This window comes from Canis lupus, chromosome 26 (assembly GCF_048164855.1).
Source record: "Canis lupus baileyi chromosome 26, mCanLup2.hap1, whole genome shotgun sequence".
In the NCBI taxonomy this organism is placed as follows: domain Eukaryota; kingdom Metazoa; phylum Chordata; class Mammalia; order Carnivora; family Canidae; genus Canis; species Canis lupus.
In genome coordinates this window covers 27,629,966-27,657,041 of record NC_132863.1, presented here as the reverse complement: position 1 = coordinate 27,657,041, position 27,076 = coordinate 27,629,966, and the positions used below count along the sequence as shown (strand labels likewise).

Here is a 27,076-nt window from a genome sequence, read left to right as displayed (position 1 = left end):
TTCCTCCTCTGTTAGATGGGTGGGTGAGTCTTCCCAAAGGCCCCTGTTCACTGTTGATAGCTGAAGGCTCCATCAGCGCTCACAGTCTTCAGAAGGCCACGGTGAGGAGAGGACAAGCGAAGGGTGGGTAGAAGGACGGAGACAAACCAGAAAGAGGCCTGGCCCTGCCCCCTGACTGTTTCTGGCCCTGCCCACCTGAGCTGTGCTGAACTCAGACCTCCTGGCCAGCACTGTTTGTGCCATGGGCACATGGAGCTTTGCTTCAAGGTCTCCTCATGCATCAGCAACCCCCGTGGGCTCCTGTCCACTCCAGGAAGTCATCAGGGCCAGCTGTGGCTGTTAAGATGGATAGCAATCCCAGAAGGCAAGGGAGCGAGAGATTGAGCCCAAGGTCTCCCAGGGGCCAAGGCATGTCTGGGTACATCCCACTGCCTGGGCTGGGCCTGGACCACATTTCCACTCTCATTCAGCACCTCAGGCTTCACATGCAGGCCTCTGGATCTGGGTGGATCTGGGGTCTGGCTTCCTGGCTATGTGGCCTTGGGAAAGTGACTTACTGTCTACAGGCCTCAGTTTCCTCTTTATAAAGAGGCACACCACACTTCCTCCAGCCTTATGGGTTAAAGATGATGTGTGTAAACACCACAAGAGTGCCTGGCATAGAGTGTGCCTCAGAAGAGATGAGGATGGTTGCAATCACCGCTGCTTTCCAGCGGTATGGAGAGCATCCATCATGTTCTTTGTGGGTTCTGTGGGCGGCACGATATCCTCCTCCCCCCTGAAGCAGGCCTGACTCTTTCTTCTGGCCTCTCATTCATTCTTTTACCATTTATTTAGTACCTACTGTGTACCAGGCATTAGTGCAGATCCGAGATACAACTGTGGACAAGGATGAAGTGTCTGTTCATGAAGCTCTGAGTCTAGTGGGGGAGACTGGGATTTAACAATAGTGGTATAGTAAATCACAGCACAGATCAGGTTAAGGGTGGAGAAGGATATAGTGTGCCAAGAGTGCATGAAGGTGGGGCAGTGGGTGTTTAGGGAGGCCATGGCCCAAAGGATGAGATGTAGCCAGCTGAATAGAAGCTGGGGTAAGAACATTCCAGGCTGAGGGAAATGGGAAAAAGCTTGTTCATGTAGAGGGACAGCATGGAGACTGGAGAGAGGAAGGAGGTTGGATAGAGAGGTGAGTAGGGCCGGACTGTGCAGTCCTCGCTGTGTACACACAGGTCGCTCCCTGAATTTCTCTAGAGCTTTGTTTGACCCAGCCACCAATCTCCCAGAGGTGAGGTGAAAATCCAGAGATTGGGGATGTGGACTGTAAAGTATAGGGTCTGTTACAGGAGGTGATTTGTCCATTCTACAGATGGGTAAGCTGCGCCCAGAGAGAGGAAGGGACTTGCTCTGGGTCCCTGAGCCGGTTCTCCAGACAGCCAGGGCTTGGAGTAAGAATGTCATACACTCTTGACGTGTTTCCTGCCCCTCTGGGCCTCTTTGCTTCCAAGAAGCAGTAACTGAGTTACCAGGCGAAGGACTCCAGATCCCCAGGGTGTCCCCTGTAGGTTTCGTGCTACCTGGGTGGAGTCTTAAGTGCGGGGGGCCCTGCTTGGGTTCATCTCCCAGTGGTGGGGGCACTGGGAACTGTCAGCTAGGGAAGGAAGACCTCACAGGTGGTGGCAGGTCTCCTGTTGCATGAGGCCTGTCCCGGGGCCCAAGTAGGGAAAGAACACATGGGGCAGCTGCCTCCTAATCAGAGATAGGAGCTGCTACAGAGAAGGGAGTGAGCTCACTGGCATTGAGTTGTTCAGGCAGAGGGAGGCTGGATGACCTTGCATGTTTGGATGAAGACGAAGGGTTTGTGGAAAGCGGTTTATAAACTGTACAAAATGGTGGTGGTTATGATTAGAAGGAAGATTCAGGGAGAGATTTATGTGGTGGCTACAATTGAGCTGTCTGACCTCAGGATCCCTTCCAGGCAAGGAAGCCTGAAGATTATGAATTTTGGAGGTTCCATGGTTCTAAGGTGCAGCTTTAGCCGCAGAGCAGACACTTGACTGCATTTGACCTTCAAAGCCCTGGTGGTCTCAGGTCTTCCAGCTGCCCATCAACATGACCCATGTGCCATGTAGTGGGGACATGCAGGGAACCTATCGGAGTGTAGATGGAAAATCTGAGAGTTGGAGCCCAAAGACCTGACTCTGCCATTTACTGTGTGGCCATGGGCAAGTCACTTGGCCTCTCTGAGCTACTTTTTTCATCTATATAATGAAGATGATGGAACCTACCTGGGCAGCTTCATAAGATTGTTTTCAGGGATCAGGGAGGTATGAATAGACAAGAAGTTTTTTTTTTTTTTTTTTTTTTTAAGATAAAAAAATATTTTACAAGCAGTGAAATCCCACATCTCTGGGGGAATTGTCATTGGTAGCCAATGAGCAGATAGGATGTCTGTGTCTTCATTCTTGGGGGTGCTGGGAGAAGCCAGGGAGGTGGATCCCTGTAGCTTTAGGATGTTAATAAATCAGGAGCTACTTCAGGGAGGACAGGAAGGTGCGATCACATTCCACAGTGTGAGCTCTGAGGAGCAAGGCAGCCCCACACCCTCCTTACAGGGTCTAGGTGTGAGTGTTTGAAGTCCGGCCAATCTAGATGTCAGCTCAGGAGGGCCCAGAGGAAGCATCTAATCCACTCCCAGTTCACTGCACAGTTGGGCACATGGAGGACCCAGGTCACAGCCAGGATTCCAAAGCTGGTTGGACTACCTCTGGGTCCTGTTCTTTTTCTGTGGCATGATTGGAGCAGTGAGCTTTTGGTTGCTAACAGTGTGTCTAGTCTGGGACACAGGTTGGGGAAAGGAATCCTGTCGTGTGCCAGGCTCTAGGCTAAGACTTGTTGGGAACAAGTGAGGGTGACATATGCTGGGGCTGGAGCCTGGAGCCCGCAGGCAGGGGGAGAGGGACATGTGTGTGCATGCAGGTGCGTGAACATGTACCTCACACTGGTGCAGAATGTGATCGGGGGTTGGGGGGGATGTGAGGTACTAGGAGAAACCATGGGGGTTTGGATCCAGCCTTACGGGTTAGTTAATGGCTAGGCTAGAGCCCAGGGTGCTGGAATGTTAGAGCCAGCCTGGGGACCCCACAGACTGCTGGTCCCTGGACTTCTATGGCTCTTGCCTCATGAGCACCATCCCCTGTTAATCACTCCCAGTGTGTTAGAGTCCAGGCTAAATAAACCCTTACTCCTCACAGCAACACTGAGTCGAGGGTTCTGACGTCAGATCTATTTGGCAGATGAGGAAACCAAGAGGCTCTGTAACGTGCTGGCGATTGCACAGCTGATGTACTTGGGAACCTCTAGAAAACCCTAAGGAGCTCCCCTTGCCCCCTTGCTCTTCCATCCTCTCCCATGCTGGCGGTAGGCTGTGCCTCTGAGTTTCACACAGCGGAGTTCTTGCCTGGACTTGCCAGTTACAAGCTGTGTGATGCTGGGTGAGGTGCTCAGCCTTTCTGAGCCTCTGTTTCTTCTTCCGTAAAGTGAGGGAGAAGCGTGCCTGCCTCAGGGTTGTGCCCTTTCCACTTGATGCACGATAAACGTTAGTGCCTGTCCTTACCTGCTTCTCCAGGCACGCATGTATGCATTCATTCAACCAACCCAGTTTCTTTTTTTCCCCTCAACCCATATTTTCGAGAGCCTCCTGGCTACCAGGCTGTGTGCCAGATGTCTGGCCCAGTAGCAAGTTGTGAAGTTCTTCTCAGCTCCCAGGATGTGTCACTGGGTGGGGGAGGGGGTGGTCTTTATGGTCAGCATAGCTCCTGGCTGGTCCCTGCTGGGAGTCCTGGTCCTCCCTGTGGCAGCTGAGAGGCAGCCTGGAAAAAGCTGCTCTGAGACCTGGGTGTTTAAGAATCCTCAGCGGTTTGCTTGTCTTAGGGGGAGGAGGGCAGCTCCAGCGAGATGGAAAATGTGAGGCAGCCGCCGCTGCTGAGGCCTGGGGGGAACCGTGGAGCTCCCAGGGCTCCCAGCATTCCTCGCAGAGGGGCCAGGCCCATGTCCCTGGGCTTGCTTTCTCTCACACTCAAACACACGCATTCACAGCTCATGCACAGAGATCCACAGCCATTCACACACATGTCACATATACATCCCGTTACACTCGTATGTTGTATTCTTCCAGAAGCCCACCTTGAGACATATTAGAGAGGATACTCCCGCAGAAGGGCACAAACCCATGCAGATACAAAATCCCTCTCCCCACACCCACACACTACCAGACACAACAGACTCACAATATCTAGGAGACCCTTGGCTCAGAAGCATACACTTAGATACACACACACACACATCTTACATACCTAGACACACTTGGCTGTGTCCCAGATGGACACACAGCTTTGAGACACCCTCAGACTTATTGGAAGTACACATACATATGCAGGCACACACACAAACCCACGCAGACTCATTACACACAGGCGCTAGCATCCACGGAAATCCATAGATCCACCCCTGCCAGGCAGGCACAGACACAAGCTCATCACCCAGATACTCGCCCTGTTTCTTCCACAAAGAGAGCAGTGGAGGCCCTTGCATGCTTACCTGGGGCTCAGATACACACCCAGAAAGATGCACACACAGACACAAGACATGCAGCCATGTACACTAAAGCAGGGACATGAGCACAGAGCACTTGAATGCCAGGCCTGTAGCATTTGCCAACGGGAACCAGAGACCCACAAACTGGGGTCCCCAGACACGCACACGCGCGCGTGCACACACACACACAGGCTGTTGACATTTTACCCACACAGAAACACAGGAAATCCTGGTCCTTGTCCAGTAGTGTTCAGCTCTTCCACGAGGCTGCTGGGAATAGTGAGGAGTATGGTGGGGGCTTGTATAACCTCCTGGATCTGGCAGGTCGTGAAGTCAGGAGAAGCTGCCCTTAGGCTTCTGATGCCCAGCACTTGGGCCTGGGCCCAGTGGGCTGAGAGAATTGGAGCAATTGTCAGGCCTGCCCACAGGAGAAACATGGCCAGGGGCAGCTCTCTTCTAATCTCCTTGGAATTTCCGGCTTGCCCTCATCTCCCTCCTCCTCCCCTCTCCCTTTGCTGGGGACTGTGAAGGGCCATGCCACTCCCATCTTTGCAGGGTGCCCATTTCTGTCTGGGAAACCATGAAGGAGGCCAGGATAGAGGAGGTTGGAGGAGACATGGTTACTCAGAAGAAGAGGGACCTGGAAGACTTCCTGGAGGAGGAGGCATTAGAGCTGAGGAATTAGCCTTCAATGGCTGCTTCTGTGTCCAGCTGCTGGAATGGTGCTTGGCACATCCTAGGGACTCAGTATTTGTTATGTGATTGAATGAAAGGCAGGTGGCCTATAGGCCCAATACAGAAGAGTTAGAAGGAATAATGGTGTGGGCAGTGGTGAGGGAGAGGCTGGGAAGGAGGTTGGGCCTGCGTGGGAAGCCAAACTGAGCCGAGGCACTGTGAACACCTTGCGGGGAGGGGGCCATACAGCAAGGCTAGAAGCTTCCCCTCCTAGCAGTCCCCAGCAAAGGCAGAAGGGAGGAGGAGGGAGATGAGGGCAAGCCTGAAATTCCAAGGCACAGGAGCCCAGGGTGCCTTGGAATTCCAGGGGAAGGAAGGCTCTGTGGCCTCATGGGCAAATTCCATATTTGGGGTCAGGTCTAGGGCCAAACCTTGCTTTGTTACCTCTGCCGTGTGCATGATCTCCATGTGAAAAATCCCCTCACCAAGCCTCAGTCTTCCTGTCTGTAAAATGGGAATTAATCCTTTTTTTCAGGGCACTTGGGGGATTGGTGTTCAGATAGGTGGCACATCCAGTAGCATCCTGGGGCCCAGAGGAAGGGGAGGAGCCCTATGTCCTGAGTAGCCTCCAGGGGAGAGGGAGCTCCCCAGGGGAGGGGCTCGGCTAAGTTCCAGGCAGGGCCCAGACCAGCAGCCAAGGTTATTACCAAGGTCATTTCCCTTGTAGCCCATACACATGACCTCATCTGCAGTCCTGGCCATGTTTCTCTGCCCTCTGGTGCCAGAAGGAACTTGGAGCTGCGGTGGGGAAAAAGCCAGAAACTCCAGGGTGTTCTGGGATAGGCTGACCCTGGCCTTCCCTGGAGGCCTGCAGGTGGGCTCCGTGTCTGCACTCTGCACAGGTAGCACTGGCCTCCTTGAAGGAAGGCCAGGAATCAGAGAAGGTGGGAGTAGCAGGCCAGCCTTTTCCTTCTCTGGGGCCCAAGGTGCTTAGAGCACTCTGGCCTAGAGCCAAGCTGACATAGGCTTGAATCCTGGTGACTCTGCCTTTTCCTCTCCGAGCTTCCCCTTCCTCAGGCTCCGTCTCCTCATCTGTAAATTGGGGATGCTAACAGTGGTCACCCTAGAGGGTTGCCATGAGCAGTAATAGGAGGAAGCATGTATATAAGGATTCGTGGAGGCCTGGCTCACACTGCAGGGGCTCAACAGCTGTCCACTCTCCTCACTTATTGGCAGGCTTGGGTCTGACTGCCAGGGAGCCCTGGGTCTTTGATGGCAGAGATTGTGCCAGAATTCGGGTGTGAGTCTTGGCATAGAGCGGGGGCTTGGGAGGTGTACGTGGAGTGGAATTGCATTGTGGGGATCCTCAGGCCCATCTCCCTGTGGTGTCCCCCCTCCCCTCCCACCTCGTCAGTCTTCTCTGAACAGCCAGTGCTGCAGACTCTGTAGTTTGGGGATACCCCTTTGCTGGTGGATGGAGCCTTTGGGTCTTTCATTCTTGTTTTGTTTTCTTTTTAAGATTTTATTTATTTTGAGAGAGAGGGCACAAGCAGGGGGACAGTCGGAGGGAAAGGGAGAAGCAGGCTCTACTGAGCAGGGAGCCCGATGCAGGGCTCGATCCCAGGGCCCTGAGATCATGACCGGAGCTGAAGTCAGATGCTTACCTGACTGAGCCACCCAGGCACCCCTCATTCTAAGACCAAGGTGAATAGTCTGTTGCCTGGCCACAAAGAGAAGCGTAGGCTCCAGTGGAAAAATAGTTTGGGAGCCCACAACTAGGCTGGTCCAACCAAACATCTTTATGCTGGTTTGCCCCAGATCTGCTTGGGATCTTCTGGGTCAGTTGCATCAGCCTCTCCCCTCCTTGGCCTTGGCCAAATGCCTGGGCAGCCTGTGTGGTTCTGCCTCCGTCAGGCTTACCTCACCCCTGTTCCGCCCAAGCTCCTTTGTGTTCCTCACCCCCCAGGCCTCTAGTCCTGGTGCTCTTCCCACCTGCAGGGCCTTGGTGCTTGGGGTTCCCTCCCCTGCCCTCCCCCTTTCCTCCTCCACCCTCCTGTATGCAGCCTCAGGCTGGGCTCTGAATTAGACATCCAGGAACTTTCTGTAGGCTCCTTGGGGACCTCTACCTGATGGTAATTAGGTTATTTTTTTTTTTAAGATTTTATTTATTTATTAATGAGAGACACACAGAGACAGAGAGAGAGGCAGAGGGAAAAGCAGGCTCCATGCAGGGATCCCGATGTGGGACTCGATCCCCGGTCTTCAGGATCACATCCTGGGCTGAAGGCAGCACTAAACCACTGAGCCACCAGGGCTGCCCGGTAATTAGGTTATTGATTGGGTAATTGCAGGTTGCACCAGGATGGGACCTAGCCCCTTCCTTTTACACAGGTGTAAACTGAGGTTCAGAGAGGTTAAAGGGCTTGACAAGGGTCCCACAGCCTGGAAATGGCAAGAGTTGGAAGGACAGGCAGTCTGCTGGTGCTCTTTCCAGGGTGCCAGGCAGGGGGATGGCACAGGCAGGGGCTCAGAGCTGTGAGATGCAGGGGTGTGCTGGAGCTTCGGGCCACACAGCCCGGAACCACTCCCTTGTCTCTCCCCAAAGACCTCGAAGCCCTGTTCTCTCCATGCTCAGAGATTTGGCTGCAGCCCAGAGGCTGTTTGAGGAGATGTTTTAAACACATCAAGATCCAAGTGCTGTCTTCCTTCCTGTTCACACAGAAAGGAGGAGAGGGACACCGTCAGGCACTCTCACAGTGAGCCACTCCCTCCACCCATACCCTCACCCCCAGAGGCAGTGGGAGCTCCAGACATGTCCCTGTTCTGTTGGGTGAGGCCTGGAATGGGCCAGTGGCAAACCAGGCCTGGCCTTGGTGGACAGTGCTCTCGTGGTGTTTTCTCACCTCAGACACACACAGATACACACACACACACACACACACACACACATAGAGAGCCGTGTCTGGTCTCATGCACAGAGCTGTGCCAGATTTGGGAGGCATATTCCAGATTGTCTGTGGAGCCTTTATCTCCTTGAGTCTCTGCTTATTGATTGAGGCTAAAATAATAACACCTGCTTCAAAAGGACTGTTGTTGAGCATGAGATAATGGACATTTGCGCAGACCTTAGCCAGGTGTCTGACACACAGTAAGCACCTGTAAATATTAGCTATGGTCCCATTATAGAGACTGTCTAGTTTGCAAGAGTTCCAACTGGACTTGAATCCTGGCTGTGCCACTTAGTGTGTGTGTGTGACCTTGGACAACACTGTTGATCTTTTTGACCTTGGTTCCCCACCAGTGAGTTGGGGATGGCTGGGAATACAATGAGGCAGCATGTGCTGCCCAGCCTGTGCCTGGCAGAGAGAGAGAGAGAGCTCTTGCCTGTTATTATTCTTTTTTTTAAAAAAAGATTTATTTATTTATTTATTTATTTATTTATTTATTTATTTATTTATTTGAGACAGAGAGAGAGAGGCAGAGACACAGGCAGAGGGAGAAGCAGGCTCCATGCAGGGAGCCCGACGTGGGACTCGATCCTGGGACTCCAGGATCAGGCCCTGGCTGAAGGCAGGCGCTAAACCACTGGGCCACTCAGGGATCCCCCTGTTACTATTTTTTTGTGTTGGAGTGGCGAGTCCAAGACCGTCTTTCCTCATGACTCTGTGGGTCACTGGACCGGCAGCCTCCATGCCAGCTGGAGCAGGGGGATTGTGTAGCATGGCCATAGATGGCTGGGCATTCTGACCCTCCTCTAGGACCTTTGACCCTCACTGTCCCCACACTAGAGCCCAGCATTCACCCAAGGAGGCTAAGCTGGGTTGAGATCTGGGCTGGGAGGCAGGACCTCAGAGTCTCTCTCTGCTTGACTGGATCTTCTGGGGGCCCATGTGATTGTCCCTAATCCCTCTCTGTGCCTCAGTGTCCCTGTCTGTTCTGCCCCGCACCATACTCAACCCCTTGCTACTCCTGGAGTCTTTGAGTGGGGAGGGAAGTGGAGGTTTGCAGAGCCTCTTTGGGGTCCAACTGTAATGATCTCATCTGGAACCTGCATAGACCTGGGGGATGGACAGAAGGGAAAGCAGATGGCTGCCCTAGCCTCTCAGGGGGCTGGCATGCCGCCTCTGTGGCCACTGTTGGCCTACACTGCAGGTCAGCCCTTCCGGGCTGAGGGGAGCACCCAAGGCCAGAGCCAGGGTGGCAGATGGGCAGGCAGCCTGGACTTTAGCCCGAGGGAGGGACTGTGGTGGCCAGGGTGGTGTGGAAGAAGGCGGGCCAGGCAAAGCCTCCTGTTCCTCCATAGAATGGTTGCTGTCCCACAGAGGGAAAGTTCTGGGTCCTTCAGCTCAGCTCTGTCATTCTTCCTGGGTCTGTCTGCCTATCCCTGGAACCTGGGGAGGAGGAGACATTTGGGAATGCAGCCTGAGAGTTGATAGGCTGGGATTTGAGGCTTAGGATCGATCCACTAGAATCCAAAGCCTCCATGGGCATTAGCTTTGCAGAATCACAGAATTAAATTTAAACACAGCAGCACTGACTGGAAGTGGTTTTCTGCAGGGGAGTGGAGCAGGATGGAAATCTTCCCCTCTTAGGACCCCTTTATTAATTGACTATTTATTGAACTGTTCTTTTGTGTGCCAGGCACTGTGCTAGGCTCTGTCGTCTTGAGGCTCACATCTTGATGGTAGAGATCGACATTCTGTAAACAAACAGATCAATAAGTAAAATAATTAACATCACAGATAAGCCTGTGACGTGTTCCATGAAAGAAACAGGCTTCAGATGGACATAATGGGCGTAGAGGGATCTGGAAGACTTCTCTGAGGAGTGTCATTGGCTTTGAGCATAAGGGGAGCCAGGAGTGCAGAGATGCAAGGATGGACTGGCAGGGCCAGAGGCTTAGTGGTGGGACAGGCCTGGTGATTTCTGGGATAAGAACCAATGCAAGGACATGAAGATGGGGAGGTGGGCAGGGGTCGGGCTTTTGTCTTGCTTTTAGGTCAGATGATTTATATATAGTAAAGTGGGTTTTGGCAGAGGCGTACAATTCTCTAACCACCACCACCACCAATTGAGAGGTGGGACAGCTCTTCTCTGTGGGTCACTGGACTGGCAGCCTCCATGCCAGCTGGAGCAGGGGCATTGTGTGGCATGGCTGTATGTGGCTGGGCATCCTGACCCTCCTCTAGGACCTTTGACCCTGACTGTCCCCACACTAGAGCCCAGCATTCACCCGCCCCCCTCCGCCAAAAAGCTCCTCCTGGGCCCATTTCTAGTCAATTCCCCTCCCCCAGCTTCTGACAACCACTGATCTGCTTTTTGTCTCTACAGTCTTGCTCTTTCCAGAATGTCATATAAAGGGAGTTCTACAGTGGCCTGCTGAGTCTGGCTTCCGTCACCCAGTGGAATGTGCTTGTGCTTCGGCCACAGTGTTGTGGGGCTCAGCACTTCATTCCTTTTTATTGCTGAGTAGTATTCCCTCATGGGGATTCGCCACTGTTTCTCCATCCACCAGCTGAGGGACATTTGGGTCGTTTGCAAATTTTTTTTTTTTTTGAAGCGGATTTTTTTTTTAAATTTTTATTTATTGATGATAGTCACAGAGAGAGAGAGAGAGAGAGAGGGAGAGGCAGAGACACAGGCAGAGGGAGAAGCAGGCTTCATGCACCGGGAGCCCGATGTGGGATTCGATCCCGGGTCTCCAGGATCGCGCCCTGGGCCAAAGGCAGGCGCCAAACCGCTGCGCCACCCAGGGATCCCATTTGCAAATTTTTTAAAAAAGATTTTATTTATTTATTCATGAGAGAGAGAGAGGCACAGCCACAGGCAGAGGGAGAAAGCAGGTTCCATGCAGGGAGCCTGACTTGAGACTCTATCCCAGGTCTCCAGGATCACACCTTAGGCCGAAGGCGGGGCTAAACCACTGAGCCACCTGGGCTGCCCTCATTTGCAAATTTTGGTGATCATTGGAGAGTTTCAGACGGGAATAACGTGGTTAAAAAAAACAAAGCAAAACAAAACAGTCCGCGTACTAAGTGGAGAACAAATTAGTGGGAAGAAAACTGGCCATCCTGAGGGTTAAATTAAAAGATTTGGTGATGAATCTGGCTCACTATAGCCACTCAGTAATTATTCATACAATAAGGCTGTGCCCTGGGGCAGCCAGGGAGGCTTCTTGGTGGAGGTGGCATTTAAGGTGGAGGGGTAAGGAGGTGGGAGACATACAGAGTGGAAGGAGGCCCAGGCTGTGCAAAGTCCCTCTGGACCCGATTGGGCTGAGACACTGGCTCCCTGTGCCTGACTCAGCCTTGTTTTACTAGGGTGGTCTGCAGGGCCCACAGCAGAGTTCCCTGGCGGTGCTGGGTGAATAGGCCTCCACCCTAGCCTTATGGGGGCTGACTGTCTTGGGTGAGAGGTAGCTGGGGGACCTCTGCTCTGTATCGTTTCTTCCTTGCTGGCTGGTGAGAGGTGACCTCCTCCAGGAAACTTCTATTCCCCTGGTTCCCTCCCTGTTCCCTCAGGCTGGCTGGCAGCTGTTACTGGGGTTCACACCATCCATTGCTACTTGCTGTGTTTCTGTAGAGGGGCCTTGAGTTTGGTCATTTTCATCTCCAGCCCTGCAGGCCAGGAGACCTTCTCACCATCTACTCCTCCAGACCAATTCCATCAGACCTGTGCATCTGGAGTCATTATCACTTGCAAGTGTCCCAGTGGGCTCTAAACCTAAACTCTCCCCTTTCCCCCGTTCTGTCCTCATTGTACAAAGATTCATCATCTTAAATATGTGTAGGTTTCTGGCAGAAAGCATTCTTTCCTGCAACATTTAAAATGTGGTTCTGCTACTCTAGCTTTGTGCCCTGATGGAGAAGAGAGGGTCGGGGGTGGTGACCCAGACCCCACAGAGAAGGCAGCTCCGGAAGGAACATATAGGCTCCCTCTTACTTACTGTTGTAAACATGCTCTTTTTAGAATAAGTCTCGGAATAATGTTTTTATTTTCATTCATTCATTCATTCATTCATTCATTCATTCATGAGAGACACAGAAAAAGAGGTGCAGAGACATAGCCAGAGGGAGAAGCATGCTCCATGCAGGAAGCCTGATGTGTGGGACTTGATCTAAGGACTCCAGGATCATGCCCTGAGGTGAAGGCAGATGCTCAACCACTGAGCCACCCAAGGATCTCTCTCTCTCTTTTTCTTTCTCTCTCTCTCTCTCTTTTTCTTTCTTTCTTTCTTTCTTTCTTTCTTTCTTTCTTTCTTTCTTTCTTTCTTTCCTTCCTTCCTTCCTTCCTTCCTTCCTTCCTTCCTTCCTTCCTTCCTTCTTTCCTTCCTTCCTTCCTTCCTTCCCTCCTTCCTTCCCTCCTTTCTTTCCTTCCTTTCTTTCTTTCCTTTCTTTTTTCTTTTCTTTTCTTTTCTTTTCTTTCTTTCTTTCTTTCTTTCTTTCTTTCTTTCTTTCTTTCTTTCTTTCTCTTTCTTTCTTTCTTTCTTTCTTTCTTTCTTTCTTTCTTTCTCTCTCTCTCTCTCTCTCTCTCTTCCCTTCCTTCCTTCCTTCCTTCCTTCCTTCCTTCCTTCCTTCCTTCCTTCCTTTTTATTTATTCATGAGAGACAGAAAGAGAGGCAGAGAGATAGGCAGAGGAAGAAGCAGGCTCCATGCAGGGATCCTGATGTGGGACTCGATCCCGGGACTCCAGAATCATGCCCTGGGCCAAAAGCCGGCACCAAACCACTGAGCCACCCAGGGATCCCCAATATTTATTTATTTTTAAAGATTTTATTTATTTATTTGAGAGAGAGAGTGCATGAACGAGTAGGGAGAGGGGGAGAGGGAGAGGCAGACTCCCTGCTGAGCAGGGAATCTGATGTGATGTGGGGCTCCAGGCTCTATCCCAGGACCCTGAGATCATGACCCGAGCCAAAGACAGATGCATAACTTCTGAGCCACCCAGGCGCCCGCAGAATAATGTTTTTATTATTTATTTATTTATTTATTGTAGAATAATTTTTTTGAAAGTACTTTGTATCATTTTTAAAAAGACTTTATTTATTTATTCATGGAAGACACAGAGAGAGAGGCAGAGACACAGGCAGAGGGAGAAGCAGGCTCCATGCAGGGAGCCCGACGTGGGACTCGATCCTGGGACTCTAGGATCACGCCCTGGGCCTAAGGTGGTGCTAAACCACTGCGCCACCCAGGCTTCCTAGAATAATGTTTTTAAATGAATAAAATAAAACACAAGGAAAACCAAATATATTGAAATATAGTTATCAAAACATATTTCTAAATTATAATGTAGTAATGTATGTGTTTATTAACTCATCAGATCTGGTGACTAGTATAATTTCAAAGTGCTGGTGAGTGTAAACACTTTGTTGACACTTCTGCAACTGTTACATGGTGTGAGAATATCCGTGGTTTCTCTTAGTGGCAAACTGCTGATACACCTGTGACTTGTCCAGGATAGAAAGAAATGTTAAGGGATCCCTGGGTGGCGCAGCGGTTTGGCGCCTGCCTTTGGCCCAGGGCGCGATCCTGGAGACCCGGGATCGAATCCCACATCAGGCTCCCGGTGCATGGAGCCTGCTTCTCCCTCTGCCTGTGTCTCTGCCTCTCTCTCTCTCTCTCTGTGACTATCATAAATAAATAAAAAAAAAAAAAAGAAAGAAATGTTAATCCTTAGTTAGAGATTAGTGAAAATAAAGGTGTGCTTTTTTTACCATCCTAGTTCATGGGCTCCCTGAATTCTGGTGCGGACAAGAGTCTGAAGTCCTGTGCTACTCTGCAGTTCTTCATCCCTAGAACAGAGGTGGTGATTCTTGTCCTGCCTGTCCATGGGGTTTCTGTGACGACCCATGAGATGATTCAGATGGAATGTCTTTGTAAACTGTGAAGCCCCGTGCTGCCGTGCAAGGTCTCGCTATTATTAGCGGTCGTGTGAACTCATGTTTGGCCCTCTGGCCCAGAATGGACCAAGAGACTCTTCCTGGCCAATTCCTCCAGGATTCCTGAGAACTAATCCGTTTTGGGGAGCAGGTCTGCCTCTGAGAGGCTGCTTCCTGCAGGACCTCATGGATTGTCGGGAGGGTGTGTAGGGGGATGGACAGAGATACACTTTGTGGGCAGGGAGTGGGTGGGTGAGCAGGAGTTCCCTGAGTAGGGAGACCCTGTCCAGGCTCTCCCTGACCCTTTGCAGCTGGCCTAGGGCTGGGATCTGGAGAGCCTGCCCACCCTTGGTCTGTGGAGAGAGAGACTGGATAGGGCAGAAGTCAGCTCATCCTGCTGATCATTAATCCTCCTATAAACAGGGACGAGGGCTGGTCCTGGCAGTGCCGGGGACCAGACATGAGGCTGACCTGTCATCTGCCCTTCTCCCAGCTCTTGGGGAAGACAGACTTGAAAATAGGCAAATGCAACCTAACATTGTCAGCACAGAGAGGAACAGAGTTCAGAGGAGGAGGGGAGGAGAGGGGAGGAGGGAATGCTCTGGAAGGATGACATAAATTAGGAGTTAGTCAAAGGCTATTCCAGCAGAGGGACTAGCCCAAGCAAACCTGATTGTGGAACATGGTTATGGGCCTGTCTGGATTCCAGCTCCACCATTCTCTCTTGCTTGGGCAGCTCTAGGACACTTGTGAGCCTCAGTTTTCTTGTCTGCAAAAAAGGGGACATGGGGCGCCTGAGTGGCTCAGTGGTTGAGCATCTGACTTCGGCTCAGGTCATGATCCCGGGGTCCTTTTTTTTTTTTTTTTTTAATTTTTATTTATTTATGATAGTCACACACACAGAGAGAGAGAGGCAGAGACACAGGCAGAGGGAGAAGCAGCTCCATGCACCGGGAGCCCGACGTGGGATTCGATCCCGGGTCTCCAGGATCGCGCCCTGGGCCAAAGGCAGGTGCTAAACCGCTGTGCCACCCAGGGATCCCCCAGGGTCCTTGATTCAAGTCCTATATCGGGCTCCCCACAGGAAGCCTGCTTCTTCCTCTGCCTATATCTATGCCTCTTTTTCTCTGTGTCTTTTATAAATAAATAAATAAAATCCTTAAAAAAAAAAAAAAGACTACTCTGGTAGCAGGGTGCCCCGTTCCTATTCTCAATCCCTCCCTGCACCCCACTTCTCAGTCCATGTTAAACAATCAGGGTAAGCTTCAAGGGGAAGAGACAGTCAGCTTGAAGAAGCAGCCAGAGGTGATGGATGGCCGTTGGGGGGCTGGCAGGCCGTGCCTGGTCTGAACACCGTTCCCCGGCTTCTTTAGGCTGACCCTTCCAACTGTGAGGCTGAGAATCAGGGCCCCCAGCCTCTGAGGTGGGCACTGTTGGCCTTTCCCTATCTGCAGGGGAGAATAAAGTTTGGGGTCCTCCCACCAGTGTTGGCGGCCAACCACCTTTTGCCCATGGAGTCCAGTGGTTTGTTCCCTTCCCTGCTACATGTACATGGTCGGGGGGTCTGGGAGGGAAAGCACTGAGGCCCGTGAACTGTGAAGGAGCAGGGAAGCCTGGGCTCCCCTCCCTCTCTACCAGCTCTGTTAGTTGGGTGACACTGTCACCTGAGGGCTTTTTAGGGCCAGGGGCTGGGACTGGAGGACTGAGCAGCCATGGAAGGCTCTGTGAGGTCTCAGAATCTCTGGAGTGATGCAGGGTCCTGCCCTCCCAGGTCCCCCCACAATGTCCTAGCAGCCCCTTTCCCCGGCCTCACCCCAGGCCTGAAAGCTTGGTGCCCACCTAAATTCTGCATTCACTGGCTTCTGCTGGCCTTAGCGCAGCCAACCCAGCCCGTGCGGGGCCACAAGCCTGCCTTTGTGGTCTGGTCCTCCTACGTGGGCCGTGCCAGGAGGGGCTGACCCGCATTCTGCCTGCAGCTGGGACAAGCCCCCATGGGCCTGGGCCCCCCTTTGCCCCATGGAGAGATGGAGCTGGCATGAATGCAACATCCTGCATTTTCAGAAACTGACTGTGGTCCAGGGCAGACCCTGGGGAGACAGCTGCTCATGTGAGAAAGATCATTTATTCATTCACTTATTCAATAGACGCTTATTGAGTCTCTGCTCTGAGTCTCTGCCCTGGTCTTGTGGTACTGCCACAGATGGCTCTTGCCCTTTTAGGAAGAAGTTTTCCTTCCGGAAACCCCTCGACTTAGAGTCACTTGGGTAGCCAACCCCCAGAGTTTCTGATTCAGTGGGTATCGATTGAGGCGGCAAAATTTCTGATAAGTTCCCCAGTGATGGTTGGTTATACGCTGCTGGTCCAGGGACCACGCTTCGAGAGCCAGTGTGACTTAGGACCAGGGGGAGGAATTATGACTGATTTAGGTTTTCTGTATTTTTTTTTAAGGTTTTATTTATTCATGACAGACACAGAGAGAGAGGGGGGCAGAGACACAGGCAGAGGGAGAAGCAGGCTCCATGCAGGGAACCTGACGTGGGACTCAATCCCAGGTCTCTAGGATCACGCCCCGGGCTGAAGGTGTCACTAAACCGCTGGGCCACCGGGGCTGCCCGGTTTTCTGTATTTTCAAAACTGTCTCTATGATCATGATTTACTTTTCTAAATAGAAAAATCAGTTATTTAAAACTAAAGATAAATAAATAAATAAATGTGAGTCCAAATTGACTTTAGTGCTCTGGATACAGTCCTCTGTTGAGAGATATCACCTCTCGTGACTTAAATGTCATACATCTATTAATGTAGCCCAACACTAGGAGCTTGTATGTTCCCTGCCTTTCTCCTTGGATCATCCTGAGCTTCAGGTCCACTCAGACCACCATATCCTCCCTGTCACCTGTCAACGAGACTGCAGTGAGAATAAGTGTGATGCTAGTCCATAGCACTGTGGGGATTTGAACACAGGCGCCTCTGGAGGCTGGCTTAATTTGGGTTTAGCCGACTGGCCCATACTTCCTGCGTGCCCTTTCCTTTATGCTTCCTTAATCCACCAGATGAAATGGTATGTGGACTCTTCACTTCCTCATTTCTTTTGACTGGTGTGATCATTGACTGTCTCACTTCTTCTTTTTCCACTTTTAGTTCTGTCCACTTGGCATGGTGGCCATGAGTCTGTGTGTGTATTGGGATGGAGGTGGAGGCGGGGTCCTGGCGAGGTGACTCTTCTTCAGCAGCTGGTGTAGGCAGTGCCATCCACATTGCTGAAGCCATCCCTAGGGGGGAGCCTGTGGTGGCAAGTGGGGATTAAGTCCTAGAGTTGATGGTGGGAACCAGACGGTATCTGTCGTTGGGAGAATCAGATACCTGTTCCTTCCCTCTTCATCTTCTGTCCATGTGAGAAATAGTCCACAGGAATCAAACAGACAGGTGAGCTTTCACACTGAGAACTGGCCTGTTTCCTAACACGGCTCCTGAATTAAACTGACCCACCCAGTCTCTGGGGGGCTCTGGGCAACCCCAGGCCATGCCCCCAGAGGGAGCCACCCACTTTCTTTGGGGAAAGGAAGGTGCAGAGGCTAGTGAACACACTGTCTGGATGGTGGCTTCTCCCTGGGACTTGCAGTTGTTTTTTTGCTTCTCCGACCTACCCCTGCCTTGCGCTCATCAGTACTGCCCTTGGCGGCTTTCTCTGGCTCCTCAGGGATGCCTTTGGCAGATCATTCCTCCCCTGTGACTCAGTTTCTCTTTTTAGTGTACAATCTTACTTAAGAGTAGATATTTCTATTTGTGACTCAGTTTCCACATTTGTTATTAGACATCATAATTATCCTGCTGGGTTCCCTCATTCATCCCTTTACATTCTGTCCAATGATGGTTTCAGGTTGGTGTGTCTTTTTTGTGGTTGTTTGCATAACTGGACGTGCATTCATTCATTCAATTAATGTTTGTTGGGAGCCTGTGGGGTGCTAGGCCTGTGCTGGGTGTGGGAGGATGCAGCAGGGAGCAGGGTAGACGTGGGGCAGCCCCCCCAGATACTCACACTAAAGGGAAGACAAACGATTAGATAGAGAATTCAGACGTGCTCGTGGTGACAAAGGGGAAGTGAGGGACATCTGGGAGCTGATGACGGGTGGTCAGAAGCTGCCTTGAGGAAGTGAGATCATCCCCCCAACACCCTCCGCTTAAAACCCAAACTCTTTACTTGGCCTTCCACGGCCTTAGATGACTGACCCCTGTGTGTTTGCCCAGCCTCAGCCCACCCTCCTCTTGCTACGCGGGCCACCTTGCTGACTTCTGACACATTGAGCTCTGACCTGTCTCTGAGCCTTTGCACACACTTTAGGCAGACCTTCTGCCTAGAGTCACCTCTCCCTTTCTGTCTGCCTGCATGGCTGTTCCTTCTTCCCTCAGCTCTAATGTCCCTTCTATGGAGCTGGCCACCCTGACCATGTCCTTGGACATGGCCTTTTGTCATCAGTCTAGCATATTACCTCAGTGTGGGGTTTTGTTTCTTGACTCTTATTTGGATTTTTATTTATTTATTTATTTTTAAAGATTTTATTTATTTATTTATTCATGAGAGACACAGAAAGAGGCAGAAACACAGGCAGAGAGAGAAGCAGGCTCCCTGCGGGGAGCCCTACAGGATCATGCCTCAGGCTGAAGGCGGCGCTAAACTAAACCACTGAACCACCCAGGCTACCCTTATTTGGATTTTTAATTTGTTGGTTTATCATGTGTCTCACCAGTGTGATCTGGGGTTCCATGCAGAAGGGTCTGTGCTGTCCCTTTCCACCCCTGTGCCTGGCACAGGGTCTGGCACATAGTTGGTACCCATGGATGCTTGTTGAATGAGCCTGTCCTGCTTCCCCAGAGTCGTTAGTTTCCTATTACTGCTGCAACAAATTCCACAGATTGAGTGGCTTAAAACCATCCCAGATTATTATCTGACAGTTCTGGAGGTTGGAAGTCTGAAAATCAAGGTGTTAGCAGAGCTCTGTTGGCCAGGCCACACAGCCAGGCTCCGGGGGAGGATCTAGCCCCTTTTCCAGCAGGCAGCCTGTATTCCCCGCTTTGTGGCCCTTCCTCCATCTCCAGAACGTGTCTCTCTGACCTCTGTCTTTTTTTTTTTTTTTTTTTTTTTTGACCTCTGTCTTTGTCATCATGTCACCTTTCCCACTTTGCTCTCCTTGCCTGCCCTCATGATTACATTGGGCTGCCCAGATATAATTTAGGAAAATCTCCCCACCTCGAGATCCTTAGCTTCATCTCCTTTGCAAAGTCCCTTTTGCCATGTAAGGTAACACATTCACAGGTTCTGAGAATGAGGACCTAGATGTCTTTCGGGGTCCTCCCACACCCAGGCCTCCAAGGGGCCTAGGAGAGTGTTGGGTGTGGTCTGCCGCCAGACCTACAGGCCACTGCCACAGGGCCCAGTGACCTGACCATCCCCTTCCCCCTGCAGGACGAGATCGAGGAGCTGCGGGCTGAGATGCTGGAGATGCGGGACGTCTACATGGAGGAGGATGTGTACCAGTTGCAGGAGCTGCGGCAGCAGCTAGACCAGGCCAGCAAGACATGCCGCATCCTGCAGTACCGGCTGCGCAAGGCTGAGCGCCGCAGCCTCCGTGCTGCGCAGACTGGCCAGGTGGATGGGGAGCTCATCCGTGGACTGGAGCAGGATGTCAAGGTAAGCTCTGGGCCTTCCCCAAGCCCCGGCCGAGCCTGGGTCAGCCCACACCTTGCTTCTTGTGTGTCCTTGAGCAAGTTACCCTATCTCTCTGGGCCTCAGCTTCCTCATCTGTAAAGGGGGGATCCATCGTGAGCTGATGACCCATTTCCCATGGGGGCTCCAAAGGGATATCATAAATGTGAATCCTACTAAAGGCAGCCACTCCGAGTGTCAACCACATGCTGGGCTCTGAGTTGTCCCTGCACTCACTACACTCACTATCTGTGGAGGTTTCTTTGTTTTTTAAATTTTTTTTATAATTTATTAAATTTGGTGATTTTGAGCATGTCACCTAAATTTCAGTTTCCTCATCTGTAAAATGAGTATCATAGCAGCCCTTGCCTCACAGGGTTCTATGAGGGTTAGAAGAGAGTGTTTGTGTAAACACTCAAAACTGTAGCTGTTATTATTAGTCCCATTTTCTGGATGAGGAAAGTGAGGCTTAGAGAAAGGAAGTGCCTATGCAAGGTCACATGACACTTGGTATGTACTTGGTACAGTGCAGGCTTATCAGCCTCCCGTATCTGACCTCCCCTTCCTGCTGATGAGCTGGAGGCTGACAGGAGGGGCCTCTAGAAGAACAGACCTCTTTCTTGTCTGTGTGCCCTGGGCTGAGGGCTGAGATCTTGGTGGGGCCCAGTGTGAGCAGGAGGATGTTGGAGCTGGGGATGGAGGTGCAGCCCTGAGGGCTCTAGGGGGCTCTTCCTGCAGGGGTGACCTGAAGGAGGAGGGGGCCTGAGCCAGGTGTGGAGAGGAGGAATGCAGAGGGAGAGATTGCTCTCTGTAAGGGCCTGGGGGGCGGGGGGTAAACCGGGAGCCATAGGCAGGCTCACATTTCCCATGTCTTTTGTGTGCACCCTGGGATTACGTCTGCTGTGCGGATGAGAACACTGAGCTCAGAAAGAGTGTACCCCCAGGGCCAAAGCTCCCTGACAAGGCAGCCCTCTGGATAAATGGTTATACAGGTATTCAAACCCCAGGCCCTAGATTAGAGGGAGGTGGGGTGAGGAGCCCCGGGAGCTCAGACCGAGCAGAATTGGGGCCTGGGTGGTTGGAGATCTGCGGCCTTCACACCAGAATCAGCCTTAGAGAGATAAGCGGGGGAGGAGGACCGACTGGGCCAGCTCGCCTGCGCCTCCCTGGGAGGAGCGGAGAGCAGCTGGTGTATGGGTGGGAGGGGGGTGGTCTCTTTGCTCCAAGCACAGGGAAGCCGCCCCTTCTGTTGGGATTTGAACTGGCCAATCAGCATCCACCTTGCCCCCTTCTCTCCCTCTTCTCCCTGCCCCTGCAGCTGGAGTGCTGAGCTCATCTCTTCAGGCCCTGGCTGGATGCCTCTGGCCACTGCACTCTGCCCGGCGTGCTAGGCTTGTTCTCAGGCACTTTAGGGGTTCTCAGAGTTGTGGTATTTCCTGGGAGGGCTTGATGGCCCAGCTGGGGAGGGGACCCCAGATCTGGGTATCCCTGGGGACTCTCTGACTTGTTCTGCTAGCTCCTTGGCTCGTGCCCAGACTGACATTGGGCCACTGCTTGGGGCCTCAGTTTCTCCTTTTTTTTTTGTAAAGGATAGCCAATTATTACTATTTTTAAAGATTTTATTTACTTACTCACAAGACACACAGAGAGAGGCAGAGATATAGGCAGAGGGAGAAGCAGGCTTCCTGTGGGGATCCTGATGGACTTGATCCCAGGACCCTGGGATCATGACCTGAGCCAAAGGCAGACCCTCAACCACTGAGCCACCCAGGTTCCCCAGTTTCTTCTTCTGTTAAATATGGGGCTTAGAGCAGCCAAATCTCTAGGGCTTTTGCAGTTCCAGTGGTTTTGTCGAGGAGGTTGGTTATTGGTGGAGGTGCCATAAATGAAACTTTGGTATCCACCCCTCCTCAGGCTGTCTCTGTCTGTGGCCCTCATGGCTCACAGGCCCCACAGAGCCTCAGGGGGAACATTGCCCAGCACAAGGAAGGCAGGGAGACGGCGCTGCAAAGACCTGCTCTCCCACTTGCTTGGTGTGTGGCCTTTGCTAAGCTCCCTCACAGCTCTGAGCCTCAGTAAATGGAGATAAAACTAGTTTTTACCTGTAGAGATTTTTGTGAGGATAAAATGAAATAGTTCAAGTAAAAGTGGGGTGGCCATGAAATCTGGTGTGGAGTGTTCACCCAGCAAAGGAGCAAATGTTGATTGTGGTGTTACTGTTTGGGAGAAGAACTTATAAGGCACTAGTATGGCAAGTGGCTGGGGCAAGACCAGGGCAGGGGGGGCCAGAATCTCAACCCGCTTGTGTGGATAAAAATCCCCTGCAGTGCTTATTCTCAATGCAGATTCCCAGGCCCCACCACCCATTTCCCCCTCCCTGAGGATTCGGAGTGACAGTGACAGGGAGGCCCATGAGCTGAGAAGCCCGATGAGCAGGGGGGCTGTGGCCTGGAGGTTGCTGGTTGCATTTGGCAGGAGACAGGCCTCAGTGCTGTAAACAGTGACCTCATGGCTGAGTGCATTGTTTGTGCTTTGGGGATTTGCCCTGGTGTCCGGAAGCTGCAGCTGCTTCACCTCCCATAGTATCTCAGTCCCCTAGCCCTGGGAGTAGTTGGGAGGACCATAAAAGCATGAAATGAGACAAGCAGGTGGGGCCCTGTGAGCATCTGACGTAGTGAACCCACTGCTAGGCTTATTATTATTATTATTATTATTATTATTATTATTATTATTATTTAAGATTTTACTTATTTATTCTTTTTATTCTTGAGAGACACACAGAGAAAGACAGAGATATAGGCAGAGGGAGAAGCAGGCTTCCTGCAGGGAGCCCGATGCAGAACTCGATCCCAGGACTCTGGGATCATGACCTGAACGGAAGGCAGACACCCAACCACTGAGCCACCCAGGTGCCCCGTTATTAATACTTTTAGTGCTGATAATAATATAATGTCTTCAGGCTTTGGGCCAACAACAGGGTTAGGTGGAGAGCAGAACTCTAGAGTTGACCCACAGGATTTCAACCCTTGGTTCTGTAGCTGCCTAGCCGTGTGACCTTGGGGAAGTGACCTTTCCTCTTCACACCTCAGAATGGCATTAATCAAGCCCTTCCCAAGGGGATGAAAGGCACATGGTGTTAGGAAGTGACAGCTGATTCTATAAATCACCTGTGAGAGGCGAGGGCACGCAGGACCACTGAGGCTCAGAGAGAGGAAAGGACAGGCTGAGGCCACCAGACTCCTGCCTTCCAGGCTACTGTGCTCTTTGCTCCTGTGGGCCTCCACTGGGGGCGCGGGGTTCTGTGGGATCTGAAATTAAGGGCTCTTTTGTTCTCGCTGGAATCCCGTCAGCTGCCTGGGGTTGAGCGTTCTTGACACAGCAACCCTTGGGGGTCGGGGACAGTTGGGGAAGGAGATCCTGTGGAGAATGGGATGGAAGGAGTGTCCAGACTCCTGGAACGGATGAAGTCACAGAGTCATTTATGAACCCAAGAGGATCCGGGAATCCACATGGATCATGATTTCTTGGTGGGGAGTGTCGCCTCCCAAGTTGAGGCCGCGGTAGGTGGAGCAACCCCTCAGATGGAGAGGAGCTGGCCCCAAGGGGAGAAGCCACCTGCTGCTGAGCCCTCACATCAGTCGAGGACACAGCCCTCTGTGGACAGTGGGTGGGCTGGGTGGTTGAGGGGCGCGTCCCTAATCTAGTTAGGGTAGGTGCAGCTCCCCATATTGCAGTCATTCTTTTATCTCCCTCCCTTTTCACTTTTTGGAACCTTGAATTTGTTTGCTCTCCAGCATTTACTCGGCATTAGGGTGTGCTAGAGTGTGTGCTGCTGCTGGGACACAGGGATATGAAGGAACCCAGGCATGGTCCGGGGTCTTCAGCATTCTGGCCCATGACTCCTGCCCCCACGGCTAAGCAGGATGAATGAATGAATGAATGAATGAGTGAATGGAGTATTGATCAGGACAGGGGCTTTCTGGGTGACCTGGTAGCCTCAGACTGGGAACCACAGCCAAGTGCACAGAGGTGAAGCAGTGATCCTGACAGTGCATTAAAAAGTTATATTTCTTAAAAAAAAAAAAAAAGTTCTATTTCTTGATGATCTAGCCACCAGCCCAAGGATTGTGTCATTTAATCCTCACAGCAGCACCTGGGAGTAGGCTGTATCCATTCCATTTACCAATGACCACGCCGACACCGAATCCATAAATAAACTTGCTGTGGGGGTCACACACACATCCAGTGCTAGAATCAGACTCAGTCTGGTTTTCCCCACGTGCCAAGTCCTTGTTCTGATATTGAGGTGTCGCTCATCCCACTTTGTGGACAAGGCACGATTCTGGTTGCCCTTGGGGACCTCCAGGGACAGAGAGCCACGGTGGACAACAGAGGCAGGGGGAGGCAGTGCTGAATTTCCTTTCTGGCTGTTGTTTTTCCTGGCCTGTCTCTCATACTGCCAACGGGTCCGTGCTGAGCTGGGCCTGGGCCCAGGCAGAGGGCAGAGCCAGGGAGGGCCCTCTTCCCTTCCGGAATGGAGGAGGTGCAACGGTTGTTTCCAAGACTGGCAGGCATGGGGCGTTGGGCTTTCTGCCCCTCACATACCTCTTGCTGGCAAAGCCCTCGTGCCCCTCCAGAGCCCTGGCCACACTGGCCCCTCAGGCAAATCCCAGGGGCTTCTCCCAGCTCAACTCATACTGGCTTTGCATGACCCCAAGTCAAGTCACTTATTCTGTAAGCCTCAGACAGAATTGGGGTGAAGATGAATGAATCTGGCACACAGTAGGTATTCAACAACTGATAGTGCCTGGACCACTCAGGGATAGTGGTGATTTACCAGCTCAGAAGGGCCTTCCTCATCCCCGGATGCCCCCTTTCCTGGTGTTGGATCTCCAGGCTGTCCTCGAGGAAATGGGGTGCTTTTGCTGCAGATCCCTGGAACCAGGATTGGTGTTTGCAGCTCTGTTAGTTCCTTTCTGTATGGATGACTTGGACACATGCCCAGCCTTTGTCATTTAGAGCATGTTTTATATCCCAGACAATTGGAAACCAGCCTCGGGGTCACACCACGACCTCTAGCAAGTCCTGCCCCTCTCTGAGCTTCGGCATCACCACTCCCCAGGACTCACTGTGCTGGCCCAGGGCCGAGATTTTTTGTGCAAAGCTGATTCAGTCCTCCTGTTGGGCCCATGAGGCTGCTGCTACCACTGCACCCTTTTTGCAGTTAAGGAGACTGAGGGACAGAGTGAGGAAATGATTTGCCCAGGGTCACGGGCTGGACACTGGCAGCAATGTGATTCAGATGGCCCTAGGGCCACCATCTTGCTCTGGTTTCAACTCCAGCTCACTTCCCTACTTTTAAAATGAGCCTCTCTGGCCCTGCCGCAGGCTCTCGTGAGACTCAAAAGCACAGAATGCCCCAGGTAATTGAAAAAGCCTTGTTAAAAACTGGCAGGGCCTTTCTAGCTTCCTGGGGAGACTGAACTCGGACACAGACATTGGGAGCACTGGGTGTCTGGGTTTGGGTTTTGCTTCTGCCATTTCCTGGCTGTGTGACCACTACCCTTTACTGACTTCTTTGTGCCTCAGTTTCCTCATCTGCTAAGCAGGGGTGAGGAGAGACACAGTCTGCTGGGGGAGGTTGCTCTGTAGCCTAAGTGGATCATCACCCACCCTTGCTTACCAATCTCATCACCCACCCTTGCCCAGGTCTCTAAGGACATCTCTGTGCGGCTGCATAAGGAGCTGGAGACAGTGGAGAAGAAACGGGCACGGCTGGAGGAGGAGAACGAGGAGCTTCGGCAGCGGCTTATCGAGACCGAGCTGGCCAAGCAAGTGCTGCAGACGGAGTTGGAACGGCCGAGAGAGGTGAGGGCCGGTCCATCTCTGCAGGGCCAGGCCAAGGCAGGTGGGTGTGTGCCAGCCCCACCTGGCCAGGGGCTCGGAAGCGCTGTGTTTGCACGGTCATGCCTCCCTGGCAGAGCTGTCTTATTCATGCATTCATTCCTCCTGCACACATTTCCTGAGCGCCCACTGTGTACACTGTGTGCTGGACTCGGAGGGCACAGTGGTGAGTGAAAGACTCCTGTCCACCAAGAGTCTACAAGTTAATGAAGGAGACAGTCATCTGCCAAAGAACTGCAACTGTTGGGGGGATTAACTGAGAAAGCATTCCACAGTGACCCCTGTGGGGCCCTCTGCCTCAGTTTCCTCACTTCCAGAATGGGACAGCGATGCCCTGAGTCACTGAGAAGACTAGCTGGGATAACTTGTGCAGACATGCTTTAGGGGCTGCCATTTGGTATGAAGGCGGTGCTGGGGCCGGGCCTCTGGCCAGTACCTCGACACAGATTTTAAGACATTAGACACTTTCCCAGGCACTGGCCTGTCTGTCTTTGTTCATATGAGCTCTTCCCCTTGTATGTATTGTCTGCCTTCTGCTAAATGTTGGGCATGCAGCATGTTAAGTACCATGCTAGATACTTTATCTCAACAATTTTCATAGAGGCCCAGTGAGGTTGTGATTGTACCCATTTTATGAATGAGGAAATAGCCCCTGAGAGAAGGAGGGATGTCCTCAAGGTTTCACAGAGCCCAGTGGGCTCTGCAGAATGCCTCTTGAAAGCCTTCCCTAGGTGACCCCTAGGGGCTGGAATCCTCTAGAATTCAGGGATCTGTGTTCCTGATGGCCTTGGGTAGCTCCTGATCATAGAGGCACAGCTGGGTCTCAGCTCTCTGGCTGCTCACGAGGGTATCCTAGGATTGTACATTGTTCTAGGGCACTCCTTACCTTCCCCGAGGGCAGGCATGCCAGTGTTCCAGGACTGAGACACCACAGCCCTGAGGCCAGAACAGCCCTTCAGTGTCCTCCCTCCTGGGCGTGTTGCTCTGTTGTGCTAACAGCATCTCATTGCAGAGACTGGGGGCATTTGCTGCTGAGGGCTGCTGTGGGGCCCTGTCAGGCAGCCCCCCCACCCCCACCCCGCCTTGGCCTGGCCGACAACACAGGGAACCATCTTCACACATCTCATTGCTGTCACCCTTGATAGTGAAAAGGGGAGAGTTTCAGAGAGTACCCTGGAGCTTAGTGTCTTTCCTTCCTTCCTTCTTCCCTCCTTCCCTCCCTCCCCTCCTTTTCTTTTTTTTTAAAGATTTTATTTATTTATTCATGAGAGACACAGAGAGAGAGAGAGAGGCAGACACAGGCAGAGGGAGAAGCAGGC

At 52.0% G+C, this 27,076-nt stretch overlaps 1 protein-coding gene across 2 annotated transcripts in view; it reads left to right on the top strand.

The window, feature by feature from the left end:
* Positions 1 to 27,076, top strand: part of MTCL2 (microtubule crosslinking factor 2) — a 76,425-nt gene that overhangs the window by 2,987 nt on the left and 46,362 nt on the right. For both annotated transcript variants that reach the window (XM_072800902.1, XM_072800901.1), the window contains exons 2-3: positions 19,614 to 19,838; positions 25,563 to 25,721. In XM_072800902.1, coding sequence (XP_072657003.1) covers positions 19,641 to 19,838; positions 25,563 to 25,721 — 357 coding nt within the window. In that variant the 5' untranslated portion in view covers positions 19,614 to 19,640. The remainder of the gene's footprint in view (positions 1 to 19,613; positions 19,839 to 25,562; positions 25,722 to 27,076) is intronic.